This window comes from Nicotiana attenuata, chromosome 9, assembly GCF_001879085.1.
Source record: "Nicotiana attenuata strain UT chromosome 9, NIATTr2, whole genome shotgun sequence".
NCBI classification, from domain to species: domain Eukaryota; kingdom Viridiplantae; phylum Streptophyta; class Magnoliopsida; order Solanales; family Solanaceae; genus Nicotiana; species Nicotiana attenuata.
In genome coordinates, this window is record NC_031997.1 from 139555 (window position 1) to 151059 (window position 11505).

The 11505-nt window shown below is 35.8% G+C and overlaps 1 protein-coding gene across 3 annotated transcripts; it reads right to left on the reverse strand.

Moving 5' to 3' along the window:
• Window positions 265-11241, reverse strand: LOC109231924 (importin-5-like). 3 transcript variants are annotated; one of them, XM_019397510.1, is made up of 21 exons: window positions 10981-11240; window positions 7910-10523; window positions 7457-7657; window positions 6876-6980; window positions 6711-6776; window positions 6463-6624; window positions 6048-6122; window positions 5817-5968; window positions 5041-5152; window positions 4871-4940; window positions 4650-4777; window positions 4475-4531; window positions 3715-3900; window positions 3509-3601; window positions 3338-3423; window positions 3196-3262; window positions 3046-3112; window positions 2806-2942; window positions 2228-2319; window positions 1627-1693; window positions 265-1356 (listed from the first exon to the last, which is right to left on the reverse strand). In XM_019397510.1, exons 2-21 carry the CDS (start codon window positions 9044-9046, stop codon window positions 1174-1176), a joined length of 3243 nt encoding a protein of 1080 aa, XP_019253055.1. In that variant the 5' UTR covers window positions 9047-10523; window positions 10981-11240; the 3' UTR covers window positions 265-1173. The 3 variants fall into 3 exon arrangements, with proteins under 3 accessions (XP_019253055.1, XP_019253056.1, XP_019253057.1); XM_019397511.1 differs by having other exon boundaries at window positions 10941-11240; XM_019397512.1 differs by lacking the exon at window positions 3715-3900 and having other exon boundaries at window positions 10981-11241.

The window sequence follows — 11505 nt, forward strand, 5'->3', positions numbered from 1 at the left end:
TTTCATTTGCCTGAGGAACAAGAGTTTGCACCGTATTTGTCAGTGTATGGGTGTTATTTTGAAAGCTTGGTGGAACTTGGAGATAAATAGAGGATAACTGCAGGATATGAAGATTTCAGATAACTCCTATCACATGAACAAAAGCTGCAGCATATATATGGGAGAAGATTTCAGTAAAGGTCTTGCTCCGATTAGAAAATCTTTACAATATTGTGAAGCTTTGAATAAATACAGTGCAGGATTTTCAAGATCTAGTTTTCCAAGTAGAGCTCAATGATATAGCTTTGTCACATTGCTTCTATCAGTTAAGATTTAAAACAAACACACAAATGAGTACAAGAAATCACTACAATGAATACAACTGCTAACCTCCCCAAATGATTCAAGAAAGTTTCACCAACTCTTACATTGAGCTCACTAACACTTATTCAAATCCGCATTTGCTAAACCTCACCAAGTACCGATAACAATGAAGATCTGAATGGTACAACAAAAGCAGAAAATAACAAACCTCTCTATGATTATGAGGACACGCGTTATTCCTTCTCACTGACAGCAAGAAAGTCCATCCCACTGCTCCACTTCACTGCCGTAGAGATGGTTAACACCATTGTTAATATTGTTCAATGTGCTCAGTCAATCAACTGACCTCTTGTCACTGCTTTCTGACCATGTCTCTTTTCATAAGCACGAAAGGTAGCTTATTTCGATGTGGAAGCAGACGTTACACTTATGTTGTTCCACATTTGTGATGTTCTCTTTTTTGGATTTACAACAACGTAATGAAGTAATGAAAATCAATTGCCAAAAGCAAGTGTGCCAACCAATGGACTGGCAAACCAAATAAATAATTAGATTAGTTGAATTACTATTTACTAGGAATGCTATACACCTGTAAGCAGCCTTGATGACCAATACTAAAGTAACAGAATCAAAACTTGAAACAGTAAATAAGGATAAATACTAGAGCAAACCAATCCAGTACACAGCTTTTTATGAACAAGTTTGGCTTCTCAACTCAGTTTCTGTAGGCAGGCAATTAAACCAAGCTGGAATAACCTATCAAAGGACACAGAATAAGAATCATGGGGAAAATTACATTGGAGGAATATTGACCGTCAAAATGTTATGATCCAACAAAAAATTTCAGGAGTAGTAAGTTCATTGAATTGGTTAAAAGATAGCATCTTCCTCAGCTGATTGAATGGATTTCAATTCCGTCTCCTGTTGAGGCAAAAGATATGACCATGTTGATTCCATAGTGGATGATGGTAGTGTTTGCTGAAGATGTCTCAATACATTAATCATGCGATTTGCAGTTTCTTTTGTAGCTAGTTCCTTTTCAGAACATAGAACCTACAGAAGAAGTAACAGTCAATACCAAATATTTACATATACATAAAAGGTTACCTTCGACAATATACTGAGACTGGCTAGAGACCAGTTAGTTGAATTGAAAATTTGAAAACGGGGCAAAAACAAAAATACAGATAAATGTAATTCTTCAAATTTCATAAGGTTTTAATACTTTTCTTACAAATAATAAGCAAAAGAATCAAAGTTGCAAAATCTATATATCTATCAAAAATGAACAACTTAATCTAGCATCTTTGATTTCAAACTGACCTCTGCAAAAACTGAAACAACTTTTGGAAGGTATTGGTAGTTGGGACCTAGAAGTTCTCTGTCTGACCTGCAAGTGAGAAAATTGGTTAACATTAGAAGACTAAAAAGGCGTTAATACACGAGACTTCAAGTTAATGTTTAATTTGTTTACTGAAAACACAGTAACAACTACCAGCAAGATGCTTTTATCAAGTTGGATCGCGGCATCAGAGAAGTCAATTATCATCTGTATTAAATGGTTTCACCACCTATAGAAATTTTTCTTATACCAGAGTATAACTAATGCAGTTGCACTATCAATAACTTGAACTAGTTACTACACTATTAATATACCAGTTCAAACGTTTTGTCTGGCAAACAAACAATTTTATCTTGGGAAGACGTTTCTAAACATATGTTCTCATTTGTAATGTTCTCATTTTTGTTTTACAACAAGGTAAAGAAGTTAATTGATAAATCATATTGATACAGGAATACTATAAAGTAATGAAAAACAACCACAAAAAGCAATTGACCAATATTGCTGAGGTAACAAAACCAAGACTTGAAATAGTAAAGTAAGAGTAAATGAGGATAAAACTAGACCAAAAGAATCCAGTACCTTTCGACCATTGAACATAACTGTTCGTGAACAAGTTTGGCTTCAACCAAATCAGCTTTTATAGGCAGGCAATTCAACCAAGCTGGAATAACCTACCAAATGAGTTGGAAGAAGAATTATACATGGCAAAATTACATTGGAGGAGCATCATTTCATCTATAAAGACCAGAATCATTATGTTTTACCAAAATTTAATGGTGAGCACATTCACAATGAAACAAAACCTTATCAAAAGGTATTAACAAACAACACACTAATCACATGAAGCAAATATTTGCAGTTAATTTCCTTAACATATGAAAGTGTCTAAAGTTCCTTTTCTACTGACTGAACCACATTCAACTATAGTTTATAGTTGGAAGGACAAAAGATCTTAGAAATCTGTATATGAATGTATCATCTGAGAAAGGAGAAAGAATCTCAGAATACATGTATGCCAAAAAATACGTGATATCTTCCTTTTTCGCATGTGATTACTAGTAGAAGGAATTAGTTGGGGGTATCTAAGAGTTAGGAGAACAAAATAAAAACAAGAGAATAAAATATAAGAATGCATAACCAAAAAAAAGGACATATACCTGGGCTGAGTCGATACTTTCACCATGAAACTGATATATCTTACCAAGTGTAGAGACAGCATTATCATATGCATTTTCATTTTCAGGTTCACGAGCATTTAGATGCGTAAGGACTACATAGATCCTTGAAAGAGCCTCTGGTTCAGGTCAAAAGTTTAAGTAAGCACAACATACATATCACTTCTTATTCCCTTCTCCATGATGAAAAGGATCTCAACATCACATTCAACAATATCATACCTCCAACAAAAGGTTGGAAGAAAGACCGACCATATTCCGCCCAAAGGCCAAGTCCATAAAGAGCAGTCTGAACAAAACATCAATGAAAGCACTTAGCACAAATAGCAAATGGTTGACTGGAAACTTTTGCAACCACTAAGATTGACAAACCTGTCTAACATTTGGGTCTTCATCATTGCTTGCTTCCAAAACTAAAGGAAGACATACATCGTAGTACCTAATTTTCACATGACGCAATTGTCAATTTTGGGAACCCATTTAAGAAAAACCCAATACAAATATATAGACCTACTTTAGAGCTGCTTCAGGGCACTCCTCCACAAGAGAATCAAAGATGAGAATAGATATACGTCTCTCGTTAGTTGTATTATCCTTGGCCTTCAAAAAGCAAGAAAAATTGAATGTGGGAAGCAATAAGATATAAACAACCAAGAGTGTTAAGATGATATTGGTTATAACTTACCCACATAGGTAATAAATATGGCGACAACTCGTCAAGGAAAGGCAAGAAAGAAGCCTTGAAAGCTTTGATCAACGTGCCCAATATTTCGCCAACCTAATAAAAAAGATAGTATTATTTGAGAATTATGGTAGATTCAAAGTGAGATGCTTGTAGAAAGACAACATTGTGTGCTTAATGTCTGAAGTCTATTCTTATATAGAACATACATAGCTAAGAACTTCTTCTTCTTGTTTTCTTTCCGCACTCAATAATTCAGCTTCCTCAGCATCAAAGTCTTCTGTTTTCTCTCTCTCTCTCAGTTCATTTTTTCTGCTTGAACTTTCTGTAATGACATGCTTTATCTCATTGACGATGCTATGAACCTGACTTTCAGTGAGAAGTGGTCCACATAGCTGAAAACATGTACTACAAAAGGATCATTAAAACAGAAATACTTCTTTTGCCATTTTAACTTGCACTCTGCCACTGTTGTTGTCCCTTGCTTTGACACTACTAAAAAAGCATTGAAATAAGTTGACTTAACAGGGATTTGCTGAAAGAAGGTTTCTATGGAGTCCATGTAGTACAAATTTAATAATCGTTCTGTCAGTCTCACTAGTCTTTCCTAGTCATGTCAAGAGAACTTTTGTGATTACGCTATCTGTCGTAAATTTGATTTAAACACCACTTTAAGCATTTTATTATGGTTTAACCATGCCTTTGAAGGTATTAATTCTTCCTGTGTTCACACACATAACAAGATCTATACAAGAGCTGAACAAAGCTTTCTTTTACTTCTATAGTAGAATATAGTAACTTATATGACTTTGAACGATGTCTTGTTTAGATCTTTAGTCATATATCGACGTGGCCAGAAAAATTGGAGTTATTTATTTTGTTGGAATGTATAGGCAATAGCTAGATCATATTGGAATATAAAAAGTTAAAACAGAAATATACTGCCATCATAGGAAAAAACTTGCTAACCTGCAGACAATTATTCAATTCATACAACATGATTCCACATATTTCTGTCATAGGCTCCTGCGTGAGATAACATATTAAGTGTCACTTTCTCTTTATCCAAATCGACCAAACTTAAAAAATTTACCAACCGATAAAAAAGAAAGAAAGAAACAACATATACTGATGTTAAGACAACCTCATGCAAAGCCTCTACCAAAGCCAGTACTATATAGTCTGACAACTTTGTGAAATATGACTCACTTCCACCTTGAGCAATCCCTTTCTCAACAGCCAGCTTAGCAGAACTCAACAGGAGGGACATGGCTTAGACAGCAAAAAAAAATTAGAAAATTGCTTCAGCAACAGGAAAATTTACATGAAAACAAAGAAACCATATGAAATCACGACAATTCTCACCATTAACAGCATATATCCTGACATCATTGCGGGCATAGAATATCAGAAGAGGGACAAAAATTGAGACAGCCTGTTTAATTTCATGCACCATTTCACTTGTTTAATTTGACTTCACTGAACAGCACATGAGAAAAAGAAAAACATATATGCAGATGACCATTCATGTCAACCTGAGAAATCCATGGGTAGAAGTCTTCCTTTAATATTTCAGCACAAAGGCATAGCATAGCACAACCGCTAGCTTTCACCTTTAGAACATCTCGTTTCTTGGCTTTCTCTATACTGCAAAATGCGAAGCTTAAGTAAAATCCTAGGTACTCCAAAATAACTACCTCTCCCAGAAGTCTTACTACTTGATAAATCCAAAGAAAGAACCAAATATTAATCATATTCAGAAGAAGTGATTATTTAATTAGCCGTTGTAGGGTAAGGCAGAAACAGGTGCATCGGAAGAATTTGAAATTAGGATTTGGCAATCCAACTCAGACTTTGAGTCAGTAGCATGTGCAGAACATAGTGAGTAGAGGCTTGATGATGGATTACTTGTCATAAAACCCTTTCTCTCTACGGTGCTACTCTGTAGTTCAAGCTTTTGGTCGGCATCCTTACTAGTTTCATCAGTTAATGCAGAATCATATGCAAATAGTATACACCGAGAGATTCCATCTTGTATACTACCGGTTAGTTATTCCAATACCTAGTGGTTAGCATCATGTTTATCATTAATGTAGATACACGACTGTGAGAATACGGCTCTGATATTATTTGAAAGAATTTGAGCATCCAGCTTAAAACCTTAAGCAATAGGTGGAACGGAGTCCCAGATCTTTATTAGACCCTTTGGATGCCCGTTTATACACGACATAGTTCATCTATATAACTCAACCAAAAGAAAAGAAACCTAAATGAACTTGGAAAAAGTCAAACCTCAATGATAAAAGCTTACCTATTATCATCTAATTCATTAGTTCCATAGTCCGACTGCGTAGAGATGGTCATAGCAGGTTCAAGTTGAGCACATTGAGTAAAAAAGGGCATGACTGCACTCATATAAGGAAGAAAATCATGTCCAAGGCAATGACAAATTCCAGTATATGCCTGCAATGAAATAAAGAAAATAAAGAGTGGCCAATCCAAAAAGAAACTTTGATATTAAAATTAAGTGATTAACACATACTGTTAGCAAGTCAATAATAAGAGGACCGTCCCCTTTCGCTTGTAATCCTTGTAATGACATAAGCACTTCCATAACCTTTAATGACAACAACAGAAAGGAAATAAAGAAAAAGTAAGCTCTATGTTGAGAAATGATTAAAGAAAAATAAGCTCACACCATCGCATGCCAAGACAAGAAAAAGAATTCCAGGAGAGGCAGAAAGGTATCCCTGACATTATTGCTGAAAGATGTAATAACTCAAACAAGAGTAATCCATACTTTGGGATGGAAATAAAACAAGAACGAACCAATCCCAAGGAGTATGGAACTAAAAAAGATGTGTTCACTATCCCATTATTAGTATGGCATCAATATACGTGTTCAATCAATGGCATCAATATACGTATTCAATACTGGGGCATAATTGGTAGAAGACCTGCTTTTCGTCGCCCCTAAATTTCTCTTTGCCAACAGCCTTAACAACAGCGCCTATGCACCCTACTGCAGTCTGAAGAATGAAATTAGATTTCAGATCTGTGTTCCTCAGGACAGTTTTCAAGTGTGACATAACAGTGTCATAGTAGGTTCCGAAGTGCTCCTGTTGACGTATAAAATATTAATTTTCATGATTCATGATATCAGTAGAAATAGAACTGAGTCAAAAAGAAATGCACCAGTTAATACCTCAACAGAATGCGATATACTAGCTAATGCAGTTAATGCTTGTTGTTGGACTATTGGTTTGTCGTTCTGCATTTCAAGCAACAAAAAGCCCAAAAAGACATCATTAGTCTCTTGCACTTGTTAGCAGTGAAGTACCTACAATATGGTGCCTCTATATTCGCGCACCTGTAGAAGTACAAGCAGTTTACTAACTATTCCATCTAGGTAAGATATTGAAGTTTCTGGCTTGCCGAGCACACAGAAGAAGCAGAGAGCTCTAGTGGAAGATGCCTATAGAAATGCCAAAAGAAAGTAAAGACCAAATTAGTTGGCATCAGCAACTGAATGGAGGAGTAATGTCGCATCTGTCAAATCTGTAGCCTTATGATTTTTTTCCAAACTTTATTTGAAGGGCTTTAGATTCATCCCCTGACATGATCTCATATATTACAATCATTCAATGTTCTTGTAAGTCAGCAAGAAAGCTCTTATTGCAACCAAAATAATGTCAAAATAAAATTTTCCAGAAACACAACCAACAAGTTAGATAAAACTTCAGTACTAATTGTGCAAAATTCCCGAAGGGATGTTACACAATACATCCTTAATTGTATGGTATATGCAACCCCCTTGTAAAGGTGCAGTAGGAAAAAGACTTTTGCTGGTTGTTTCATGTATCAATGATAATCTAATCTATTTTTAGTTTGACATTGTTCTTTGGGAAAACTTGCAGCATCCTTAAATTGTACATAACACATAGGACAGACCTGCACTTGTGGATGAACATCATCCATAGCTGCAGTTAATGCATGGATTATTTGGTTATGATATCGTTCTTGCATATCTGGACCGAAGTAAATCAATAATGAGGAAATTGCCCTACAAGCAGCCCATCTAACTCGAGGATGAGGATCTTCGAAACAACTAAGAACCATATCAACCACCTGCTCCAAATTCATAATCATCACCTGTAATAGGAAAGAAGCCATGATTCCAAGGTAATCGCCTAAGAGAAAACAAAATCTATGAGATGACTTTAAACAATAAACATAATGTAAAGTATTCTGGTAAATTAATAGGACGAGGGAAAACTATCTTATAAATTTCAGCAGTTTTCCAGCAAAAAACATAGCTTAAACGCTACGAGTTGAAATAATATACTATGTTATAATCAAACTATAGCCATTATAAATATAGAACTAAGATATGTATGGTTGTACCTTTGAGCAACCTTTAGCAATGAAATCAAGTGCAAAGATAGCTGCATGGCGCTTCTCCCACTCTGGATCATCCAAGTAAGTGCATAGCTGCTCTATGGCAATATGAGCAATAGATTTACCTCCTAATGCACGAGAAAACCGATCTAAACACTCTTTACCAAATCTGAAGTTACTTGTTTCCCCTGTATCATCTTTCATGATCTCGACACTATGCCAAGCAGTGTCATCCTTAACATCTAGTAATAACTTCAATAACAATGTAAAACATCTACTAATAAACAAGGGCAGCCTCTTCATCATACCAGGGGCCCTATTTCTTGTCTCAACCAAAGTAATCAAAAATTCAACTGCCAAGTGCCCCGTCCCCTCTTTCAAACGCTCGTCCTCTGCTATCTCAAACATGGTAGACACCACATCCATTAGCTGCCTCCTCAAGAACCTAGGCTCATACTTGGCAAACTTCATGAAAAGTTTCAGCACGTCGTGTGCTGCAACCTCCTCATCACTGTTGCTCAATGTATCAGTCAACCTTCTCAGTAGAGCTGGCAATAGCTCTTGAAACCGCTCCTTTTGATTTGAATTTGATACGCATTGAAATTGAATGAAGGTTATCGCAGCAGTCATGCCCGCAATCCTATTATCAAGATCGAGGGTATCATCATTTAGTGTATTAAGTAACCGTGAGTGCACATATTTTACCCAAGGGACTACTGTGTCGCCTAGGTCGTGAGCTAGTTGCCCAAATATAGAGAAAGCTGACTCTATTAACTTGTATGAAGATGAATCAAGGCATTGGTACAAGAATGGCAATAGTTCAGGCCAGTCGTTACGTGGGAGAAGTGAAGCTGCTAGACCCGAAACAGTGTCACCGAGGTGTTTGAGGATGGATTCTGATTCTTCAATAGAAATACGCTTAAGGAGAATAGCTTTAATGGTGGATTGAGTTGAAACACTTAGATTCCACCAAGTGGACAAGTCACTATCAGAAGTAAGCAACTTCTTAAGGAAGACGGCACACTTCTCACGGAAATCAATGTCAGAGTCGTAGATAAAGATAGAAAGCTTAATAGCAAGGGAGTCAGGATCTTTGGTGCTCCACATGTATTCAGAAATAAATGTTTCGAACGGAACATCCATTACTGTATTTTGACAAGAGAGAGGAGTATGGAGATGTGTGAATGCGGTATATCTAGCATTAAATCAAATGAATATATAGAAAAGATGTTTCCCACCGATACCATATGAAAAGGTGAAAAGTATAGGCACAGACGAAGGAGGTATTTCTAAATATAGTAATCTCAAATTATTTGTTAGTATTTTAAAAGTTCAAAGAAAGTAAATTATATTTTTTTCCATTTTACTCTTAATATAATTGTGCTTTAAAATAGAGATAGCACATAAATATAATGAATATTCATTGAAGAGACATTATATTTTAAAGACATAAATAATAGTAAAATAGTCCAACTATGCTCCTAATTAATATTTTTAAGAAGCGTGTAAAAGAGAAACACGACAAATAATTTGAGATGCGGGAATAATTTGAGACGGGGAATACATACTAAGGTCAACTCTCCTTATTTTTCATTAAGGCAGGGTCTTAAGTAGGTAGTATTTTTTACATACAAGTGGCATCAGGTGATCCCAAGCACTCTCTCATATTTTAACTTTTAAATTAGGCAAATCAAGAAAACAGTAAATGATAAACACGAAAGCATCTCTCATATAGGGTAAAGCGAGGCAGGGCGACATGGTCTAAACATAGGGGATCTAGGATTTATAGTACATGGATGTACTATTAAAAAAATAATATGCATTAAGTGGGAATTGGTCATTATTCCGCTTGGTAAATAATTAACTAAACCATTCAACCTTCTTGGATGCCAACAGTTAGTGTACACATAATCTCCCCTATAAATCCGCCCCTGGATCTACACCATTTCCATTTGTAGAGGTGCATGAAATGGGCTTAGATAGTCAACTGATCCTTTCGGATACACGAAAAGGAAGGGACAAATAGACCAAATCAAAATGAAGAAATAACTCAGGAAAACAAGATCGCTGGGATTTTTGGCACAACAAGTTTGCTAATTTTATTTCTTGATATATTTAAAAGAAGGATTCTCCTGAACCAGAGTGAGCTCCTAACAGGACTCAATGAAAGGAGAATTTCCTCCTACGTTATGCTGTTTTACAATAGAGGGGTGCAAACCGGATATAGAAACAAATGGCAGCAAAAATATCAGAAATAGAGAAACAAAACTGTAATCAAAGAAACAACAATAAAAGAAAATGACTACACCCGAACTTTGGCAAAAACATTTCTCCATAAGACCGCTCTCCCCAAGAGAATGATATTTGTGAGAGAATCGAGCATCAAAATGATTGATTCGCACAAGTTCACTGGACTTTAGGTTTCATTGTACTGATAACAAGTTAGCATCATCGGTTAGGTGATAGAATGGATTCCAACTACATCTCCTGCGCAGGCAATAGCAAAGGACAATGTTGATGCCCATGTGGCCGCTGGTAGTGTTTTCTGAAAATTCCTCAAAAGAATAATCATGCGTTTTGCAGTTTCTTCTGTAACAAGATCCTCTCCATCACATAGGACCTAGGAAGAATCAACTTTAATTTCAATCACGGATGGCTACATATATATAGAGGTTACTTTGATAAAAATGCCACAAATATCACGAGAGAGTATTAATGTTAGTAGATCTAGATCACAAAACTATCTTAATGGCATTTGACACAAAAAGGAAAAGAACACAAAGGACAATGATAAGTGAAGCACCCAAACTCCACTCTCGCACAGCTCAACTTCGAATAGGAAAACAAAGGCAAAAGGAGATGGTATTCACTAGTTCTACTTCCAAACTAACCTCTACAAAAACTGAAGGTATTCATAGTTGGGACCTAAAAGTTCTCTGTCTGACCTAAAACTGAAACAAAGGCGCATATTTTTATCAAATAACATATCAAGTGTCAATTTCTCATTATCCAAACCGAAGTTAAACATATTACTCACCCAAAAGATAAAAAACATAAGTACATATGTGAAGGACAACCTTGTGCAAAGCTTCTACCAAAGACAGTATTATATAGTCTGACAACTTCGTGAAATATGACTCGCTTCCACCTTGATCAATCCCTTTCTCAACAGCCAGTTTAGCAGAAAGCAACAGGATTGACATGGCTTGAACCTTTGTCTTTCAATATATCAGCGTAACAGCATAGCAATAATTACAGGCTCTAGCTTTCAACCTTTTAGGTTAAAGGGGTGGGAAATTATGCCTTAGTTTCTGGCCTTTATCTCTTCTACATTCTTTCTTTTTAATATGTATTTTGGATGATCAAAATACCTAACATATCAACTATATGTCTAATTAATAAAGGGTCTCTGGAAATTCTTTTCTTTATCTCAATTTTCAAGGACTAATGATGATGGCATTGTATTTTTAATAAGTATCATTAAGTGGTGGCATTGTTCATCATCCTAGAAAGGCACATTTTGTCATTTTTGCAGACCAAGAATCATTATTGGTTCCGCAAAAAGCACAAAAATGATGTATTATGCTTATCTTGACAAGAGT

Bases quoted from the DNA above. Each gene is read 5' to 3' on its own strand.
- LOC109231924 (XM_019397510.1), bottom strand. From the start codon at position 9,046: ATGGATGTTCCGTTCGAAACATTTATTTCTGAATACATGTGGAGCACC. The intron at 6,981-7,456 runs GTCTGTCCTATG...GCATTTCTATAG, and splicing joins ATGTTCATCCACAAGTGCAG to GCATCTTCCACTAGAGCTCT. The intron at 3,602-3,714 runs GTATGTTCTATA...CTTTTTTATTAG, and splicing joins AAGAAGAAGTTCTTAGCTAT to GTTGGCGAAATATTGGGCAC.